Source organism: Notolepis coatsorum (genome assembly GCF_963971535.1).
Source record: "Notolepis coatsorum genome assembly, chromosome: 6".
Taxonomy (NCBI): domain Eukaryota; kingdom Metazoa; phylum Chordata; class Actinopteri; order Aulopiformes; family Paralepididae; genus Notolepis; species Notolepis coatsorum.
The window spans coordinates 158,286,711-158,308,215 of NC_140170.1; the positions used below are offsets into that span (position 1 = coordinate 158,286,711).

Here is a 21,505-nt window from a genome sequence, read left to right on the forward strand (position 1 = left end):
GAGCCCAACTGGGTGGGAGTTTGTGGGCCCATACAATGTCTGCGAACTCTTGTGCTCAAATGAGGTTTAAATTCTGCTTCAGACATGTTGGCAGTAGAATATAACCCCCATTTGGACGAGAGCCCACAGTTATCGCTCCACTAAGTCAGGGCCCAGATGAAAATGAGAATGGGTACTGAGAATGACAGAGTTAGAGAGTTGTGGGGTCTTCTACCTGAATCCATTGCTGCTGCTTGACATGTCCTTTGTCTATTTTGGCCTCAAAACCTTTGCCTCCATACTTCTGATTTTCGCTGATACATTTGACGTGGTCCTTGTAGTCGTTACCCCTGTTGGCCATAAATACGATGGTGTCACTCACACACATACACAAAGTGACATTAACGTTACGCCTAAAGTAAAAGTTAGGCATGCAAAAACAACAACAAAGCGGTTTTCTCTATGGTTTAATTAACGTTACCGGAAGTCTTTCCCGCAGTCTATGCAGGACAGGACTTGGCATCCTCGGCACATGTTCACGTGTTTTTCGACCTGGGCTTTCTTCAGTGATTCGCCACATGCGTTGCAGGTGAAGAATACCATGTTGAACACGTCTCCGGACTCGCTCTCCTCAAGGAAGCTACCTGAATGCAGGTAGAGACGGTATATTGATTTGCCTCTGCGACCATGCGGTACAAAACCAACCAGGCCGACCCACAATGCGGATATATGAGCTCAGCTAACGTTTCCCAAAGTTGTGTATGTTCACTAGAACAAACAAACCGATATCCAGTCAACAAAAATTAATGTTGTGATGTGTTACCGTATGTTTGTCTAGCGTTGGCTCATTTATCACACCGATATATATCACTCTCTATAAGTGAACGTCGGCTTCATGCGTGCAAACTTTTAAAAACACACGTGACTCCTGTATAACTACTTCCGTCCGGTCCTGCTGTGTTTATGGTCCGTACTCTGGTCCGTACGCACAGGGATACTTCACAGAGCACTTCCGGTGTAAGGTGATTCCTATGTGTAATGTGACCCAATTAAATTAACACGGTACTAATGTTTCTAAATCACCGATGTAGCCGTCCCATGTGCTCCCATATATTTTCTATTTTCTTCGCTTTATTTCACTTGTTATTTCTCGGACAAATCCTCATATTTTAGGTTGTATGTTGTACCCGGATGTGACGTAATATATTTAAGAACCCTGTCGGATTTACTGATGGTAATGTAGATTACGAGTTTAAACCTCTCTTTTTATTAGCTGGCATACGGGGTCGTGGTTACTTAGTTTGTGGAACCGGGATCTGGTGTTATTATTACTCTCGTTTTATTGAATGGCTGTCACAGTTGAAAATGTATTTTTCCGTTTGTGAGCTATTTTGCGCGGTTGTTTGATCACATAATTACATTTTTGATCACAGAAATAAATATAGTCGGTGAGAATTTGCTCACTCTCTCACTCTGTATATTTACGGTCTATGCATATTTCAAGTAAAACACTATATCTATGTCATATGTATGCATTTAATATTCATCTGCTGCATATGCATTGGACCGCATCACTATAGTCCATATACAATCCTGAACACAGCACATACCGTGGACCTAGCCCCTTTCGTGACTGTGATGCAAGCCTTGCTTGAATACGTGGACCTAAATGTGGCTGATTCTGTCTCGTTGTTATTGTACATTATTAAAGGTACAGTCTAAAAAATTGTTTTGCTGTAACAGTTTGGACCCATGTGTATTTCCTGTCCAGTTATTGTATTAGCAAACATTGAACAGGAAATGAACTTGTGTCCATTTAGAATGTTTATTTTGTCAATTTGAAGCCGTCTATTATACCACTTTTGTATGGACTGAAATTACTCCGTTTGTGACAAAAGATAAAAGCTAGGCGGCTTCTTAACTTTAATGCTGTACCATTCAATTCACAGTCTGCATGCGCTGCTGTTCTTGACATTCGTTCCCCAGGTGTTTTGATGGCCGCAGCTCTGTGGTGCAGTAGTTGAGGACCATGGACACTCTGTCCAGTCACAGTTCCTACCTCCTCCAGCAGCTCCAGGAGCAGAGGATCCAGGGGCTTCTGTGTGACTGCATGCTGGTGGTCAAAGGTGTCTGCTTCAAAGCACACAAAAACGTCCTGGCTGCTTTCAGCTCCTATTTCAGGTGCCTAGTATCTACTTACACTTACACACCTAATGTGACACAGTGTCAGTGAATGTGTGCAGCCAGTTGCCATTAAAATTTAGGCATTCAGATTCAGATTATTTTATTGTCACATATTTTTCAAATGTACATACATTCAGAAAAGCGTGAGATGCTTGTTTTTCCCCGGCTCCTCACCTGTAGTAGATTTGTAGACAACAATATACAACAATCTATACAAACTATACAATCTAAGGGGGAAAAAAACAGTGGATTCATTATTTATTTATTTTAAAGAAGAAATAATTATACAGTGTAAATAGCAGCAGTGTGTGCTTAAGGTGCTTTTGTGTGTATGCGATCATTTAGAGTGTCAACTCATACAACGTTCAATAATTGTAGTAGTTGTAATATCACTGCATTGTAATTCATTTATACCCATCTTTCCCATATCCAAGTTAACACAGTAATCGAAGACAACATTCTTTCGTAGAAATAAACGAACAACAATGGCTTTCACCATTCCAGGTCTTTGTTCCAGAACTCCCCCAGTCAGAAGAACGATGTATTCAACCTGGTCATTCAGGACGTCAGTGGTATCGGACAAATACTGGACTACATGTACACCTCACACCTCGACGTCAACCAAGATAACGTTCAAGCATTCCTGGACATCGCCCTTTGTCTACAGGTGCCTAACGTTCAAAGCATGTGCAACGCCTTCCTCAAGCCCTGTCCCCCGGAGACCCCGTCTTTCTCTTTGCCGGGGGTTCTGAATGACTGCCTCCTGGACGTGGACCTCCACTGTCCCCCTGCTGAGTCCCAGAGGCCCGGCATCAGTGGTGACTTCGACCACGCCAAGCGGCCGCCCGTCCCGGTGTCCCAAGTCGCGACTGTCGGCACACAGGCGCCCGCCGAGAAACAGCTGGTCCATGGCTACAAGCTCCGCAACTTCTACAGCAAGCAGTACTTCAAACAAAGCGCGGAGCTAACCAACAGCGCAGCCCTGAACCAAGGCCCGAGCCCGTTGATGGTGGTGGTGGAGGAGCAGTATCAGCTCGGCGTCCACCAGCCAGGCGGCCACGCCCCCCCCGCGTGCACCGGGGCCGCCACTCAGCCGTTCACTTCCGCGCCAGTTGAGAAGAACTTTGGCTCTTCGTTGCCGCCTGAAGATCCTTTAACCACGCCCTCCTCTGACCAAGCCGAAGACTCCATGCTCAATATGCTCATGCGCCCAAAGAAGGCAGTGTACCTGAAGAAGTACAACTACCTGCGGTCCCAGAAGGCATTGGAGGAGATGTACACCAGACCGATTGGCGGACCGATCCTCAGTGGACCGATCCTCAGCGAGCCCATCGTCAGCAGACCGATCCTCAGTGGGCCGATCCTCAGCGAGCCCATCGTCAGCAGAAAGATCCTCAGCGAGCCCATCGTGAGCGGGCCGATCCTCAGCGGACCGATCCTCAGCGAGCCCATCGTGAGTGGACCGATCCTCAGTGGACCGATCCTCAGCGAGCCCATCGTCAGCGGACCGATCCTCACCAGACTGATCCTCAGCGAGCCCATCGTGAGCGGACCGATCCTCACCGGACCAATCCTCAGCGAGCCCATCGACAGCTGTCCCAAAGAGAGCTGCCAGGAAGAGCCTATGGAACATAACGAAGCTCCAGACGCTCCTGTCCACTGCCTTGCCGGAGGCCAAGAGGAGGCTCCGGAGACGGTGTTGGACACTCAGCTTCCCAGTCCCATGCCTGGGGACCAGGAGGAACAAGAGCCAAAGACGTCAGATCCACCGCAGCCGACGGGCCTCAAGTACAGCTGTGACATGTGTGCGAAGGATTTCAAACACCCGAGCAACCTGGAGCTCCACAAGCGCTCACATACGGGTATTGATCTTTCATTATTTCATTATAAGCAGCAGTAAGTCTGTCTGAATAATAATAAAAGATCATAGTCGATTAAAAATCATAGGATTTTGTCAAATAATGTAATAGTACATTTAAAGGTGTTGTAAGTGGTATTTCCTAAAATAATAGCGCTACATTCTGACAGCCATCACTGATATAGTGTCTGGTCAGTAACATGGGTCTCAGAGTCCCTCCACTATGCAGGAAACACAAAATACATTGTCTGATATCCTGTTCACACCAATCAGGAGAGAGAACTCCACACTGCAAAAAGAAATAGATAAGAAATAAGAAATAAAAACGAGTTTTAAGCAAATATGTGATTGAAACAAGTAAAATATCTGCCAGTTCAGTAAGCTAATTTAGCTTGGTAAGATTTCTTTATTTTATTTCTTTATATATTTTTTGGGGGGCATTTGCGCTTTATTGTGGATAGGACTGTTTTTGGAAATTTGGGAGAGAGAGAGATGGGGGAAGACATGCAGCACATTCGGATTTGAACCCAGAACGCTGCGGTTTACGCTGAGCGTATGTACGTGGTGCGCCACCGGGGCGCCCCAAGATTTATTGAAATCAGTAAAAACATCTAGGGTTCTCTCTCCTGATTGGATAAAGTGGGAAGGGATAATAATAATAATAATAATAATAATAATAATAATAATAATAATAATAATAATAATAATAATAATAATAATAATAATAATAATAACTGTATTTGTATAGCACCTTTCACACAGGGGATTGCAGTTCAAAGTGCTTTACATCAGTAAGAAATAAGACATAAAATCAGTGTAAGCAGCAAGAGCAAAGCATGAAGTGGGATAAAATAATGCAGATATATTAATCATATCAGAACCTCACGTTCCAATAGGCTTCTTGAATTTCTGTAATCTGTTACAAAACATGATAAAGGTTATAGTATGCACCCAGCGGATAGTGGGGCGTAAAGATAAGTAAAATAATAGCAAGGGTAAAATGAGCAGACATATAAAATCACAGTTTTTCACATTAGGATCTAACATCCCAACAGGCCACCTTGTTTATGGTTTGATTCAGTTTTAGTAGAATATAAAAGACATGAATGATGAAATGAGCACATAAAGTGCAGACATACTATAAAATCAGAGTTTCTTTACAGTGAAATAAAATAGTTCTGGATTTATTTTCTGTTTACTGCAGAGCAGAGGGACTGGGAGACCCATCTTACTGACACTATATCAGTGATGGCAAAAAAAAGGCTTATTTTACTAAAACCCTAAGAACTGAATAGTCAACTGAGAAGGGGCCATAGAGAGTATATGCCAGTATTATACAAAGTAGGTATGATGGAAGCACTGGTATGGTTTTTAATAGAGAGAAATAATTCTGTGTTTATTATTTGACAGGTGAGAAGCCATTCCAGTGTAACATATGCGGGAAAAACTTTTCACAGGTACGTTCTAGAGTTCACTTCTGATACGTGGGCCTTACTCCTAAAACCCACCTCACCCCTGCCCATTTTGACAACCTAGGATGGCTTAGAGTAGACGACAGAGTACAGCAACTTGCAATGGGCCTGATCTACAAGATACACTACATTACTGGAATACCCATGTACATGTCGAAATACTTCCCAAAGGTCAGTGAATTCCACGACCACAACACCAGAGGGAGTTCCACAAATCATGTTCAACCCAGATTCGGCTCAAACAAGGGACTAAACTAGTTTCACAATTATGCCACAACAATGTGGAACGCCCTACCCACAACCGTGAAGGAATGTGAATCCCCACCCTCCGTCAAAACCGCTCTCAAAGAGCACCTAAGGGTGGCTGCAATTAGAAACTGGCCCCTGAAAATGTCCAACCCCCCCCCCCCCCCCCCCCCACCAATGTACAGTTTCTTCCCCTTCGGAAGTATATATTTTTTATGATCTCTTTTTACTACATAGTCCTGTATATCTGTATGTCTTGTATGTCATAAATGTCCTGATTAATTGAAAATGGGGGACCCCGATGTAAACAAGATGAAAGTATTTTTCTGGTCTGCATCCTCTTGCAATCTGTTAATGAAGTTTTCAATCAATCAATCAAACGTCCAAGGTATTTAACTCAGTTTGCAGATAAAGGGGGCATTCGGTTCATATGAGTGGTTGATTGAAAGCCAGTGTTGACGGTTCTCTCTTGCCAATCTGTTTTGACAGGCAGGCAATTTGCAGACACATTTGCGGAGGCACTCTGGAGAGAAACCGTACATCTGTGATATCTGCGGGAGGAGGTAAATGGTATAGACTAGGTTGTCAGTTGTTGACTCTGAAAACGCAGACTGCACAAAGTGCTAAACAGTATGCAGAAAAAATATAGGGCAAATTCAGAATTTTGGACCCCTTGCCGTATTTTCCCACTTACCAATGATGTTTTCAATCAGAGTCATATTTCAGTCAGTCATCAGTTGACTTTGATTTCAGTCGTTTTGAAAGTGCTCTGCGACTTCAGGCTAGTTAGCCACAAAACGAATGCAAAGTCACCGGGTCCAAGCTCCAGTGTGTACAAGCAAGCCCTGAAATAAACGCTGAATCCTGCATGACATGGATTGTGCTGAGAAAGGACTCCACCAATCAACTACACCATTGTTAACACATTGGACGCCAGCAGCAGGGGGCGCTTATGGCCTTCAGTGCCAGTGCGTTATTCAATGGATATAGTTTTAGAATGCCAAACTTGTGAGTCCTAAAACTATATTTTATATTATAGCTATGGATCGAATAACGCTGTCGACTGTCAGTGAGTTGCTTCTGGTCAACATGCAAAAAACAGATCGTTTTTTCATCCGTACATTTTCGTTTTATACCGTTTTGAATATGAGTATAGTTTGAGTGATTCTGAGTAATTCCAGGAAAAGACGAGAAAAGGGCATTTTAGTGTAATCCAGTTATCACGTTGTAATTTTTCGGCTGATTATCTAATCCTGAAATCAACGGTACACAGCACAGACAGAGTCCACACACACAGCTTTGATCGCGGGAGAAATAAATATCAGATCAACGCAATATTGGATATATAGAGTCCTTACCTGGGCCCTCATGCATCAACGTGTTCTACGCACAGATCTGTGCGTAACCCGTGCGTACGATCATTTCTAAGCAAAGAGTGGGATTCATCAATTTCGATTTGAACTTGACTTCGTGCGTACATCTACGCACATTTCAGACCTGGCGTACCTAGCTCCCAGTGGTAGAATATCGTTACTACGCATAAGCACTCCTCAGTCCTGCATTAGTTCCAAGGCGGAAATAAAGTCACTGGCGCGTGTTCTGTATGACCCCCGTGATTCATCATAGTTCATTGTGAAACAGCGATATTAGTGTAATTATGGTCAAAACCCTATAAATAGCATTTGGAATAATAGATCTTTCTCTCAGAATGAATGCAGCATGTCATATATGTTACGATGAATTGAAAATGGGGGACCCTGATGTAAACAAGACGAAAGTCTTTCTCTGGTCTGCATCCCCTTAACAATTGTATGTATTGAGCTGTACTGTACTGTACCCATTCTGCAATCTGTTAATAAAGTTCTCATTCATTCATTCATTCATGGTTTATATAGCGTTATCGGAATATACGGGGTGTAGGCTACTGACTGACTGCGCTCCGCGTAGCTTGATTGATTGATTGATTGAAAAGTTTATTAACAGATTGCAGAATGGGTACAGTACAGTACAGCTCAGTACATACAATTGTTGATTGGGGATGCAGACCAACTTTCATCCTGTTTACATCAGGGTCCCCCATTTTCAATTCATCATAAATCATAAAGCTCAACTCGTTATTATTTTGCGCACAGACCGCCGAAACACGGGAACGTTTTGATTATATTTAAAAGGCTTTACGTTAAACGAAACAAGTGGAATTTCGAAGCTGTAAGCAGAATAAGTCATATGAATATAGTGTTCTTCCCCCTTTTTACTGTACAAGAAAGAATAGAAAACGCATTGCAATGACACCATGCAGATAGTGGACAGACTATATGATGGAATTCAAGTTCATGTATTGAAAGGCAGGATACATCATACATGCAGTGAGATTCATTGTTCTTGTATATGCTCTCGTATTATATTGTTTATATAGGCTACCCAATACTGACATCAAAATAGATTGTAGTAGTATGCCTCTAGAAATCATGCAGCAGGTAGAAAATTGACGGGAGATCCATCGCGATTTGGAATAGAATTGAGGAGAACTTTAATCCGTGGGTATTAATCAAACAACACGGGAAAAGGCAGTCATATTCCAGCGCGGTCTTTATTAGCCGACAACAAAATAGATGCCTCTAAAAATCATATAGCCAATCGAACACAACTAATAAAGGCATTCATATTGTACAGCACGGTTATAATGACACACAACACAACCAACGCCAAACAGTGGTCAACGAACGGTCTTTATTAGTATTTTGAGCTGTCCAGGCAGAATTGCAGCAATGGTCTTAGGGAGCCGTTGATATCTGACATCACCGTTTACAAATCCGCCTTTTATTTATCCACCTCCGTTACGAGGACCTCCACCTCGGTGTCTGTGTAGTTTCTCTTTTTCGTTCGCTTTGCCATCCTCCAACATTCCACGCACAGGGATTCCCTCATGGTATTTGAAGGGGAGGGCCTGACCATATTTGGTTGGTCGGGGCGGTTTTGGTATGCAAATACGTGAAAGCGTGCACGAGCTGCGGCGCAGGGCCAAGGTGGGATTCATCATGACAGGTGTGCGTAGAGCCTGCTTACGCACGTGTGATGAATGCCGACTTCCCTGTGCGTGCGCTAGTTCTAAATTCCGTGCTTACGTGTGGAAGTAGGTCAAGGTCAAAGTCCACGTTGATGAATGAGGGCCCTGGTCTCTGATGTAATGCAAAAAAAATAATCCAATTATTTGATCGCCATTCCAGTTATCCACAGCGATCCTGTCCCTGACATTACCGAGCGTTACACATGAACGGGCGGAGGGGGTTAGTGTTCCATGCCATCATTGTAAGCGCCTGCCTCGCCTGAGTATTTAAACCCCGCCCCTACGGCTCAGATCAGCTCAGAAAACACACCAGACCGTTTCAAATGGAGTGCAATAGCTCCGCAAGGCAGTAGAGGGCGGTGTTGACCGTCTGCCAGCTCAGACACATTCACCAGGGTCTGCAGAGGCTGCAGCCATGAATTATGAATAGTTATTACATGGCGTTTTTACATTCGCCGAAATGCTTGCTTGTGATTGGTCAATAGCGCCCCGACTGCGGTCATTATTTTTCAATAATGACCGCAGATCGCAGCTGTTCGCAATCAAGCCCACTGACACACTGTTTCAGTGCAATTAGACACTGCCGTGCCGGCGATGACAGGGGGCGGAGCGACGAGCGGAGCCTGCAGAACACAGCGGAGCCAGAACACAGAGGCTGCCCGCGATAATAATAATCACTTTATTTGGGCTGACAGAGCCACAGAACAACTGCGATTTGTCAAATGAATTAGGTATATTGTTAGTAAGTTAGCCATGTAATAAGCGGGATAATGTATAGCGCTGCACTGACAGCGGAGCCAGAGGCTGCCCGCGATAATAATAATCACTTTATTTGGGCTGACGGAGCCACAGAACAACTGCGATTTGTCAAATGAATTAGGTATATTGTTAGTAAGTTAGCCATGTAATAAGCGGGATAATGTATAGCCTACTCGGTCATTGTCGCAAAATAATTGACCTTCACTACGTTTAAAACACCTCGGCGCGGCGCCTCGGTATTTTAAACTCCGTGTCGGTCAATTATTTTGCGACAATGACCTCGTAGCCATACATTATCCCTTACATATAGCAAATAAAAGAAATAACGATCGTAAAAACGAGTTAACTCGTTGTTGGCGTTATTCGATTGGCGGGCAATAACGAGTTAACTCGTTCTTGGTGCAGAATGTGTTAAGTACGTAGGAAATGGGGGTTTGGACTTACCCTTTAACCCTTTCACTACCACCGGGTTAACCCTTTCACTGTGACAATACAGAAGTGTAACCCTTTCACTGCCACACGACAAAAGGGTTAACTCTTTCACTACCACACTGCAGAACCATCTGTAGTATGGTAGTGAAAGGGTTAACCGTCTAGTGTGGTGGTGAAAGGGTTCATCTCAAACCATGACAAAGCTCAGACGAGCCTGCCCCATCTGGTTCAGGATATGTTTCTTCTGGGACTGTTGAAGTTGGCATTGCCGGAAATATTGTAAGTGCATTTGTTGACATTGTAGATGTCGTGGTAGTACTGATGGGAGAGATGTTATAGGCAGCAGTGACACAGCAGAGTTGGGCCCTACTGAGTTGGGTGTAGAGGGGCTTGGTTCTTACAATTTAGTGATTTAGCTGAGGCTTTTATCCAAAGCAACTTACAGATTGTGAACAACATCTCACCAGGAGGGGTACATCTCTGGCAGCTAAGGGTCAGTGGCATTGTTCATCAAATAGTATCAAGCTTCCATAGTAGTATAGACATATTAACTAGATAGGTATAAGAATGGTAGCATAGTATTAGGGTACATACTAGTTAGAGGGTTAGTATTTTATTTTATTTTTCCAGATATTATTTCAGATATTGTTTGAAGAGGTGTTTTTAGTCAATGGTGGAAAATTGGCCGGGTTTCCGCTGTCCTGACTGTGGTGGGGAGTTCGTTCCACCATTGTGGAGCGAGGACTGAGAATAGACTGCTTCGTTTTGATACCCCCCCCGGAGCTCGAATATGAGTGGGTAGAAGATGTAATAAATGGGTGCTCCAGTAGCACACCATGTTACCGCGCTCGCGCGGGACTCCGTGCTGCGTCACGGATCTGGTTGACTCCGAGTTCGATTCCCGGACTCGCCGTCATTTGCCGAATGTCTCCCCCTGCTCTCTCTCCCGTTTCACCCTGCAACTGTCGGTCATGCTTGACCAGGAAAGCAATAAACGCTAAAAAATAAAGTTAAAAAAAAAAAAAAGATGTAATAATAATAATACATCAATTTTATATAGCGCTTTTCCAGGTGCTCAAAGAGGTGTAGAGCGGAGGGGTCTTGAGGGTGTGTAGTTAGATACCATAGTTGAGGTTTGTGAGGTGTCATGGGCCTAACTCAACCTGCTTGATAACTCCAATGAGACATCACTGAGCTGAAAGCAGAGGAGACAGGTTTGTCTGAGCTCTACATACAGTAAGATCACCATCTTTCTTGACTCATTTCTATTGTATTTTATTTGAACGCTATTAAACTTCAAAATGTAGCGGTCAGGTGGCGTAGCGGAGATTGCGCTCGTCACCAATGCAAGAGGCTGTGGTCTCGACTCCCGGAGTCAGCATTGCCTTTGCTTGGGCTGATCGCTATACTAACTCGTTTGGCTGGGTTCGGGGGAGGGAAGCCATGGGTGGGAAACTGGCGTTGTGGACAGCGACGCCTACAGGTCAGGTCTGGGCGCTTGCTCAGCGGAGGCAGGACTTGAGGAAGGCAGCGTGACCTCCCACGCGTTACACTTCACCAATGAGAGCCCTCGCTGCCAAGTGAGAAGAGAGCCACTGGCTGTCGCCGCACGTGTCGGAGGAAGCGTGCGGATACTTCAGGGTTCCCTTGTACCGACCAGTAGGAGAACATGCGCACAACAACTAGGTAGGGGAGGGGGGGGAATTGGCACAACGACTAAATTGGGACGGGGAGAAAACAGAGAAAAATCGGAGAAAGAGAGATACTAAAAAAAAATAAAAAAATTCAAAATGTTCTGAGCTTGTATTTTTAGATATCCTAAATAGTAGACAGTATTGATTGATTACAATATGACACGGTCATCTACATGCAAAAAAAATAAATACATACGGTATATAATAGGGGTGTAACGGTACACAAAAACCATGGTTCGGTACATACCTCTGTTTTGAAGTCACGGTTCGGTACGGGTTTTTGGTACAGTGGGGGAAAGTTTGGCTTTCCATGTTCCACTCAGGGGTGATGTAGTGTGCAGTAACTAATTGTGATTGTAGGGCTGTCAACGAATATTCTATATTGAAATTAATAATCGAGTTTTGAATTAAATTCTGCACGCAAAAACAAGTTCTGCACGTGCGTTCGTTAGTGGTTAACGTACCATTGTATTCGTTCGGTACACAGCCGTACTGAACCTTAGGTCCAGTACTGAAACTGTTCGGTACGGATACGTGTACCTTTACACCCCTAATATATAATAATAATAATAAATATTTGTATAGCAGCTAAATAGACACGGTCAAGGTAAGGCATAGAACATTAAATCACATTGTTTTTCATATTAGCATCTAGCATCTTAACACATTCTGGGCCAGACCCGAGATATCCCGGGTTAACTCGCCATGCGTTGGGCGCCAGACCCGAGATTTCTCTGGTTTTCTATCGTTATTTCTTGTATTCGATATTCCCATTCATAATCCATCGAGGGAGCCTGTGTTATCATTGGGAATGAGTCTGAGATCGCAAACGTCCAATACCGCCGCCTTGCGGCCGGTATTGCACATCCTTTGAAACTCTCTGGCTTGGTCTGTGCGTCGATCTAAAAAGTCCGGTCCGGGTTTACCTTGTCGGGCAGGACAAGCGTTTATAACACATGGGTTGAGGAGAATCAAGCACTCCCGGTTCATGTTCTTTGGTGGATTATGTTGGCAACACGATCGACATAAATACTTGGAACGGCGATCAGATAATTGGAATATTATTTTCGGAGTACATCCTAGTCAAGGTAAGGGCTATATGGTATCAATCTTGCGTTGATCCAAGAATCCATTCACCGCGAACTGAGCGTATGTGTATAATGTGTGTGTGTAACGTGTTCCGTTGGTTACGATCAAAGCATAGGAAAACGACCCCCCCTCCCCCCCACCCTTTCATGCATTCATGATGAAACATAATACCAATAATATAGAGTTGATTTCAGATTGATTGTTGATACAGGCGAGAAACCCCACAGCTTTTAGTGAAATACACTCTGCATAGCGTAGTTTCCTGGGATTAGACAGGATTACTCTAAAACTATACTCAGATTCACCACGGTATAAAACGGGAATGTATGGATGAAAAAATTATTTCTTTTTCACAAATTGAACGATAGATACTCGATGTCAAATGGGCAATATTATTATATCCATAGCTATGATATTTAATATAGTTTGAGCCCTACAAACACCGCCATGTATCCATATACTTTAAAGCGGTGGCCTTCTTACCACACAGTACACAGCGACCTCTGGTGTCCAATGAGTTAATAGGCCTCTTTGTTTACTGTTTTATTCTATGGCAATTGTAAAATAGACAGTAATAAAAGAGTAGACAAAGTAAAATTGTGCAATAGTGCAGTGCAATAAAATAGTTACAGTACAATAAATCAATCAAATAAAATAGCCCTCATTTACACTACAATAATGTTGATGTAATGAGTCTAGGCAGCACAGTGCATGTTGTTCTTATTTGACGTGAATGTTTGTCTTCCCCAGCTTCGCCGCAGCAGGGGACGTCCAGCGTCACATCGTGGTCCATACGAGAGTGAGGCCACACCTGTGTGACATCTGTGGCAGAGGTCAGTCTAAACAGAGACAACGACAGTGGTGGAAAGTAACTAAGTATTTTTACTCAAGTACTCTACTTAAAAGAACACGCCAACATTTTGGGAAATTAGCTTATCATCTTCTCCAGAGAGACAAGAAGATAGATACCAGTTTCCTCTCTGTGCGTTCAGTAGAAAGCTATCGGGCTGTACGTTAGCCTAGCTTAGCACAATGAATGGAAGCGGACAGTGCTGGTTAGCCTAGGCATTGTCCAACTAACACCTCTCCCGAAGGCTAAGCGGCACTGTCCGCTTCCATTCATTGTGCTAAGCTAGGCTAACATGCAGCCAGATAGCTTTCTACTGAACGCACAGAGAGGAAACTGATATCTATCTTGATTGATTGATTGATTGATTGATTGATTGATTGATTGAAAACTTTATTAACAGGTTGCAGAATGGGTACAGTACAGTACAGCTCAATACATACAATTGTTAAGGGGATGCAGACCAGAGAAAGACTTTCGTCTTGTTTACATCAGGGTCCCCCATTTTCAATTCATCATAACATATATGACACACACGACATACAGATAGACAGTAGGCCTACTGCTACATCTATACATTTATGACATACCAGATTTGCAAATACAGTACTGTCTTCTTGTCTCTTGTCTTCTTGTCTCTCTCTGGAGAAGACAGTAAGCTAATTTCCCAAAGTGTTGGGAAATGCATCGTAGAATCAAATCGAATCGTGGACAGCTGAATCGTAATCGAATCGAATCGTGAGGCCAGTGAAGATTCACAGCTCTAGTAGACACCTGTCTGAATTTACCTGCACATAGTCCTTTTACATATCTGTAGATACTATATCTATATCTGTACATATCCTACTCTTACTAGTTATGCTGCTGGCCAGTATGACTACTACCATACTGTCTTTACAACTGTATCACTGTACATATTATACTACAACTCTGTACATACACTCCGTAGTACTAATTTGTATATTTTGTACCCAGTTTAATCACCTGTACATTGTATATTATTATTGCACTTTACTGCTACATTTGCACTCTGGTTGGATGCCAAGCTTCTTTTCGTTGTACTGTACTTTGTAATTTGAATAAAATGTAATCAATTGTGATTGGACTGACAATTAAAAATAACTGAAGTATTACAGCATTATTTGTATGAATTAATTGAATAGATAAAGCAGGTACATTCATATTGATGCAGCTGTCACCTTTTCAAGACACTTGTTCTCCTATCTCTTGCCCCAGGGTTCACTAACGTCTTCAACCTCAACGAGCACAAGAAGACTCACACCACGGACAAGCCGTTCTCCTGCGACCAGTGCGGGAAGTCCTTCAACACGCACAGGAAGCTCCGGAAGCACCAGGGTCGCCACGCCGGCGAGAAGCCACACCGCTGTGACACCTGTGGTGAGGACCGGATTCCATGTTCTGGTCCGTGTTCTGGTCCATGTTCTGGTCCATGTGTCCATGTTCTGGTCCGTGTTCTGGTCCATGTTCTAGTCGATGTGTCCATGTTCTGGTCCGTGTTCTGGTCCGTGTTCTGGTCCATGTGTCCATGTTCTGGTCCGTGTTCTGGTCCATGTGTCCATGTTCTGGTCCGTGTTCTGGTCCGTACGGTGCTGCTGAGAATAGACAGAACAGTATTAAAGATGTTGGCCTCTGTGTTCGGTGTGATAGGTCCTCTCTGGTGTGATAGGTCCTCTGGTGTGATAGGTCCTCTCTGGTGTGATAGGGCCTCTCTGGTGTGATAGGTCCTCTCTGGTGTGATAGGTCCTCTCTGGTGTGATAGGTCCTCTCTGGTGTGATAGGTCCTCTCTGGTGTGATAGGTCCTTCCTGGTGTGATAGGTCCTCTGGTATGATAGGTCCTCTGGTGTGATAGGTCCTCTCTGGTGTGATAGGTCCTCTCTGGTGTGATAGGTCCTCTGGTGTGATAGGTCCTCTGGTGTGATAGGTCCTCTGGTGTGATAGGTCTCCTCTGGTGTGATAGGTCCTCTCTGGTGTGATAGGTCCTTCCTGGTGTGATAGGTCCTTCCTGGTGTACACCATAGTGCAGTTAGCACATTTAACAGAGCAAGTGAAATGACGCATAACTGTTAACTACACATAACTGTAGTCTTAAGTAAGCTACTGTACAGAATGTCATTATCTATGATGACCACCAGGTGGCACAGTGGTTTTTCACTCTTGGCAGAGACGGAGAGAAGTAGACTCTTCATCTTCTGTAACACACCAGTTTTGGGGGAGCGAGGCACCCTAAATATGAATGAATCAATATACATTTTTAAACGTGAACACATCCCTACAGTTCAGACGCAGCCCTAATATGCCATGTGATTGTATTCAGGGAGGTGCTTCATCGGCTCCGGGGACCTGCAGCGCCACGTGCGCTCCCACACCGGAGAGAGACCCTACCTCTGTCACGCCTGTGGCAAGAGCTTCACCCGCTCATCCCTGCTCAAGAGACACAGCAGCCAGAACTGCAAGGGCGCCCCAGACGCCAGCGCCGACGCGGATGGCTCCGACCGACCCAGGACCAACCCGGACGGGGCCACCGCGTTCCCGAAGCCCATCGGCCACGGCAAGGCTCCGGAGGCCTCCGGCGAGCAATCTTACCTGTCCGTCGTGCCCCACGTTGGGCTACAGAAGCCCTCGCCACCTCCTCCTCCTCCACCGCCGCCAGCGCTCTCCCACGTAGACTCTCCGTCTTCCGGCATGCACCTCGGCCCTGTGTCCAGCTCCACCTCCCTCCCCGAGCTGCGCTCTCTGGTGCCTCACCACCTGCTCTCCTCGGGCCACCAGGGCCCGGGCCACCAGGGCCCCGACCACCTGAAGCTGGCCAAACCCCACCTGCCCCAGGAGGTCGTCTACGGGCCCTACGTGGAGAGCGACGCGGTGGGGATGGGGGTGGAGATGGGCGGAGGTCCGGCAGGGAGGCCCTACCTCTTCCCTCCGACGGAGAACCACTGTGGTCCCAACAGGTCCAACAGCGGCTCCTATCGGGCCAACGAGGGCCCCTTCTTCTCCAGCGTGGCGCTGTGGGGCCTGGCGATGAAGACCCTGCAGAACGACAACGATATGGAGCAGTGAAGGACTCGCTCAGACGAGCACCGCGTGGCCCGTTCGTGGGCACTTGCACCTTTTCACAGATTTACTAGAAATAATATGGTCGGAATAGTCGGTGCTGCCGTCTTGTCTCCAGCGGTTGAAAAGCGCAGACCTGCACCTAGCGGTGTGTGGAGTCCGCGGTGGAGTAGGGCTGTTGCGATTAATCGATGTGCAAGATGTAGCTTAATTAAATTGTGCTAACCTGAAATGTGTTGCTGCTGTAAGAGCTGAAAATGACACTTGCTTCGCTCTTTTTTTTTTTTTTTTTTTTTTTGGCGAAACTGGTGAAGTTCGTTTCTATTATTAGAAAAACAGGAAAGGAAAAGCTTGTGACACTAAACGGCTCTGAGTTGCTAAAGACTGTAGCCTCCTGTGTTTATGAAATGTGTTTTTGTAATGGAAGTGTTTCTAAAAGCAGTGTTTTGGGTGTCCTGGTGACTTAAGGCACATATCATGTCATCGCAATGTTCTAGGTTGTAATCAGACCGTTTGGTGCAGGTCATCCCTCCTCTCTCTTTCCCCCTCGTGTCCTGTCAGTCACTGTCCTGTCAGACAAAGCAGGACAAAACAACAAGGGATCTCATTTCGGATTGTAGGCCTTTTGGACACGACTCCCGTTCATTTGTAATGGAATATCTTCCCCATTATATCCACTTCATTGTGTTAACGTGGCCACATCCCTGAGAATGTGAAATTTAATTCTGCGTTGCTATCAACATGTGAGGGCATCATTTATTTTGTCCAAAAATGCTACATGGACACGAGGCTTTATGGACACTGTACATTGTGTACCAACAATGTTTTCTTCCAAATATGTTTGCATCTGGTGTCCATGTGATATGTGCACAGTGTTATATTGTTAATATGAAGGACTGATTTTTTTTTTGTCCAAAGCTGACATTAGTCAGTATCACACCAAGTGCTTCCTAGTCTATTCTAACCTCAGGGAAGTGAGTGTTGTGTGGTTGTATCTTAAGCCAAAGTCCCCGGAATGGAGATTAACTAAGGACTATCCAACATGGAGATATGGGATCAACTAAGGACTATCCAACATGGAGATATGAGATCAACTAAGGACTATCCAACATGGAGATATGGGATCAACTAAGGACTATCCAACATGGAGATATGAGATCAACTAATGATCTATCCAACATGGAGATATGAGATCAACTAAGGACTATCCAACATGGAGATATGAGATCAACTAACGACTATCCAACATGGAGATATGAGATGAGTTAGTAGTATCCAATATGGGAATATCATCTATATTCATTTAATTAAAGTTAAAATCTCTCAGGTATTTTTGGTTTATACACAATGCACTGCGCTTTATAATACATAAAATGCAATTGTTGAATTTGGTCAATTTTAGGTCAAATAAAAGCACATGTTATTTCATTGGTATTGTGTTCCTTGATATTTGATGGAATGCGTGTTGCATGTGGAAAAGAGAAGGAAAAAAGCCACGAATGGGGATCTTGAAAATAAGAAATCGGAGAGAACTAATGATTAATAATAATAATAATACACTTTATTTGTATAGCACCTTTCATACAAAAATTGCAGCTCAAAGTGCTTCACACCAGAAAAAAGACAGGCTTAAATGAGCACATAAAGTGCAGACATATAACATCCCAACAGGCCACCTGTTATGGTTTGTAACCGACCCCAATCGCACAACACAAGACAGGTATGAGAGTAAGCCAAAACAGGGCATTTATTTATTACATAACAAAAAGCGGCACAGTCCCTTTAAGGGAGAACACAAAAACACTAGAGTCAAAGAAATATGGAAAATGCGGCACTGTGCCTTTAAGAGGCGAACAGGCTAAGGGACAGGGCCAGGGCTAAATGACAAGGACCAGGGGCACTGGAGAGGGGGACAGGAACAGAGGCCCGGAGAGGCGGGCTGGAGACAGGGACAGGGTTAAGGCCTTGGACAGGGCGAGGGCCAGAGCTGCTTACAGGGATGAGGACAGGGTTCCGACGGCGGAGGCCTGGCACGGGGACAGGGGCCCGGCGGCGGAGGCCTGGCACGGGAACAGGGGCCCGACGGCGGAGGCCTGTCACAGGGACAGGGGCCCGACGGCGGAGGCCTGGTACGGAGACAGGGGCCCGACAGCGGAGGCCGGGGGGAAGAGGCGCCATCCTCCCGTGGAAATAGGGAGCGATGACGCGCCGGCTTGACGTCTGGAGTGGGAACACTGGAAAACCTCCCGTAGAGAATTAGAGAGCGAAGACGGTGTCCCACTCCAGGCACGGAGATCCTCTTCCTCCTCCTCGGGTGCTGCAGACGGGCAGCGCAGAACAAAGGGGTCCCAGGGGACCGGGATGGGAACACGCCGTCCTCCCGTGGAATACTAGGGAGCGACGACGAGCCTGGGTCCAAGGGGAACGGGATGGGCACAAGCCATCCTCCCGTGGAATACTAGGGAGCGACGACGAGCCTCACCCCAGGAACGAGGATCACGAAGAGACGCCTTCCTCCCGTGGAATCGGGAGCAATGACGAGCCGGCTTGACGTCTGGAGTGGGAACACTGGAAAACCTCCCGTAGAGAATTAGAGAGCGAAGACGGTGTCCCACTCCAGGCAAACGGCGACAGGTGGTGATGGCTGGCACGTCGTCTCACGCCGGAGACGCGGCAGGAGATGGTAACGTACAGGATGGTAACCGTACAGAACTCCATGAACACAGAGTGAACATAGATACAGATACAGAGTCCAGAACACAGAATCCAGAACACAGAACGACCCGACAAAGACTGGAGGGGAGTCTGCAACCTATGTACTCTCCCGAGGTGATTGCAAACTCCCAACAGGTGCGTGAAGGTAGAGGATCAAGGATGTCCAAGGGTGGGGGCTGATGAGGAGAGTAGACAGGGAAAACACAGGAAAAAGGTCCAGGGACAGGCGAATCCTCACAGTACCTCCCCCTCCACAGAACTCTTCAAGCAACTCAACGCACAGGGTGAGCAGACCGTGGCCTGACCCCACGACTACACACACGCACAACCCGCATGCCACCCGGGAACGAACGGAGGGAACAACCTCGTTACTGCCCCCAGAATCACAGGGTCAAGGGCAAACCCAACCCCGTGGCAAGGCCGTAGCAGCGGAGCGCGAAGGAAGGCCCAGACCCACCAAAGGGACTGGACCCCCTGGAACGGGGGCCCAGAGAAGTCCATGATGCCAGCATCAAGACCCCACCAGGTGGGCACTTAGTGACTCCGCCCCCCACATCGCCAGCGTATTCGGAGAAAGGCCCCTCAGCCGAGCGGGCCCTGTCCCCCCAATAGTACACCGCCTGGCACACTGACCCTGCAGTACAGACAGTCAGCACGGCCGCAATAACAAGACTTACCACGGAAGCAGGCAGCGCACCGGGGAAAAAACCAGGCAACAGGCTGTTAACCCGAGCCTGGAGACTGCGGACGAGACAGGCGCCAGAGGGGACAGCTGAACACAGCCGCCCCGGCGGAAGGGGCGTATGCTGGCGTCGTTGCATGACCAAGCCTCCATTTAAAAAAAACCCACCCAGAGGGGTTGAGGCAGAGAAGGCTGACACGATTGGCAGACGTCATGAACGTGCAGGGGCACCCTCAACCGGGTAACCCGGGAGTTGACACTGCTCCAACACACCAGGGAATCAACCACCTTGGTGTTACCCAATGCGGTGGTTGTTCCTATAACCCCTCAAGAAAAAACTCCAAAACACACCTGCGGGTATACACCGGCTATACCGCAGTACAAGTGTTTCAGTTTTCAAAAAAGGGTTAACCCAGGCCTACGGGTCGACGAAACATTACTTCGGACCGGGCCCGGCGATACGGGAAGCACAGGATCACCTCCAACATGGCAACATCACACAACTCAAGCAAAGTAAAAAAAAAAAAAAAAAAAACATTCTCTTTGTTTTCCTCTTCCTCAGGATGCTGCACATAACATCCAAAATGCACCATGTCTTGTGACAAATAATGTTCATCAGATCTTAATACAAAAAAAGGCATAGTAGCATAGTAGATAATAGTATAGACATACTGTAGTAGCATAGTAGGTAATAGTATTAAGCATAGTACATAGTAGATAGTAGTATAGACATAGCAGCATAGTAGGTAGTAGATAGTAATAGATACGGTACTGTATGTATAGGTATATACAAATTCTTCAAGTACTTCTGTATGACAACTATTAAAGAAACTTGATTCTGTTGTACTGTATTGTGCAATGACATAAAGCTTTCTAAAGTAAGGTGGTGAAGTACAACACCAACCTGAGAGACACTGCTTCCTCTATGTGGAGGCAAGGCCCTGTTGGTACGAGGGCCATAAACGTCTGCTAGTCAGAAATAAAACTTTACCAAAAGAATAATATATTCTAATGATATTATCTGTCCGTCAGTCACTCCAGGTACTGCGTGAGCACTCTCCTCGCTCTTTTTCCCTCCCCCTCATTACAGTCAGTAAGATACCCATTGCACTGTGTAGGAGGCTGGGAGTCCTGTTCACCATGTATTGTTCCCAACACAGTGATCATCCGTAGCCTCCTTACTGGCCTCACAAAAATTGTGGAGGACAAAGCAGGCGTAAATGACTGTACACTGTACATTGGAATATTGACAAAGCCATACTTGGTAATTTGGAGGAGGGGGTTGGGTTAGGACATTTGCAGGGGCCAGTGCATCATGCACACTCCCAGACCACTTTACCACAACATCCAATAATCTGTACTTGTAATCACAGACTGCCTGTACATTAACACTTTGAGTGCCACTCAC

The 21,505-nt window shown here is 45.6% G+C and overlaps 2 protein-coding genes across 4 annotated transcripts in view; one reads left to right on the forward strand and one right to left on the reverse strand.

Moving 5' to 3' along the window:
- lyar (Ly1 antibody reactive homolog (mouse)) overlaps positions 1 to 924 on the reverse strand; it is a 57,611-nt gene extending 56,687 nt beyond the window's left edge. Inside the window, exons 1-3 of one of the 3 annotated variants that reach the window (XM_084316026.1) lie at positions 803 to 924; positions 461 to 619; positions 215 to 329 (exon numbers count right to left, since the gene is read on the reverse strand). In XM_084316026.1, coding sequence (XP_084172152.1) covers positions 215 to 329; positions 461 to 582 — 237 coding nt within the window. In that variant the 5' untranslated portion in view covers positions 583 to 619; positions 803 to 924. Of the gene's footprint in view, positions 1 to 214; positions 330 to 460 lie in introns of all 3 variants that reach the window. The other 2 variants (XM_084316025.1, XM_084316024.1) reach the window with 2 other exon arrangements.
- Positions 925 to 1,336: 412 nt separating this feature from the next.
- On the forward strand, positions 1,337 to 16,981 carry zbtb49 (zinc finger and BTB domain containing 49). The gene is made up of 8 exons (XM_084316311.1): positions 1,337 to 1,427; positions 1,966 to 2,160; positions 2,668 to 4,025; positions 5,432 to 5,478; positions 6,229 to 6,302; positions 13,531 to 13,613; positions 14,864 to 15,025; positions 15,964 to 16,981. Exons 2-8 carry the CDS (start codon positions 2,009 to 2,011, stop codon positions 16,704 to 16,706), a joined length of 2,619 nt encoding a protein of 872 aa, XP_084172437.1. The 5' UTR covers positions 1,337 to 1,427; positions 1,966 to 2,008; the 3' UTR covers positions 16,707 to 16,981.
- Positions 16,982 to 21,505: the final 4,524 nt, after the last annotated feature.

Bases quoted from the DNA above. Each gene is read 5' to 3' on its own strand.
- zbtb49 (XM_084316311.1), top strand. From the start codon at position 2,009: ATGGACACTCTGTCCAGTCACAGTTCCTACCTCCTCCAGCAGCTCCAG. The intron at 2,161-2,667 runs GTGCCTAGTATC...TCACCATTCCAG, and splicing joins GCTTTCAGCTCCTATTTCAG to GTCTTTGTTCCAGAACTCCC. The intron at 4,026-5,431 runs GTATTGATCTTT...ATTATTTGACAG, and splicing joins CCACAAGCGCTCACATACGG to GTGAGAAGCCATTCCAGTGT.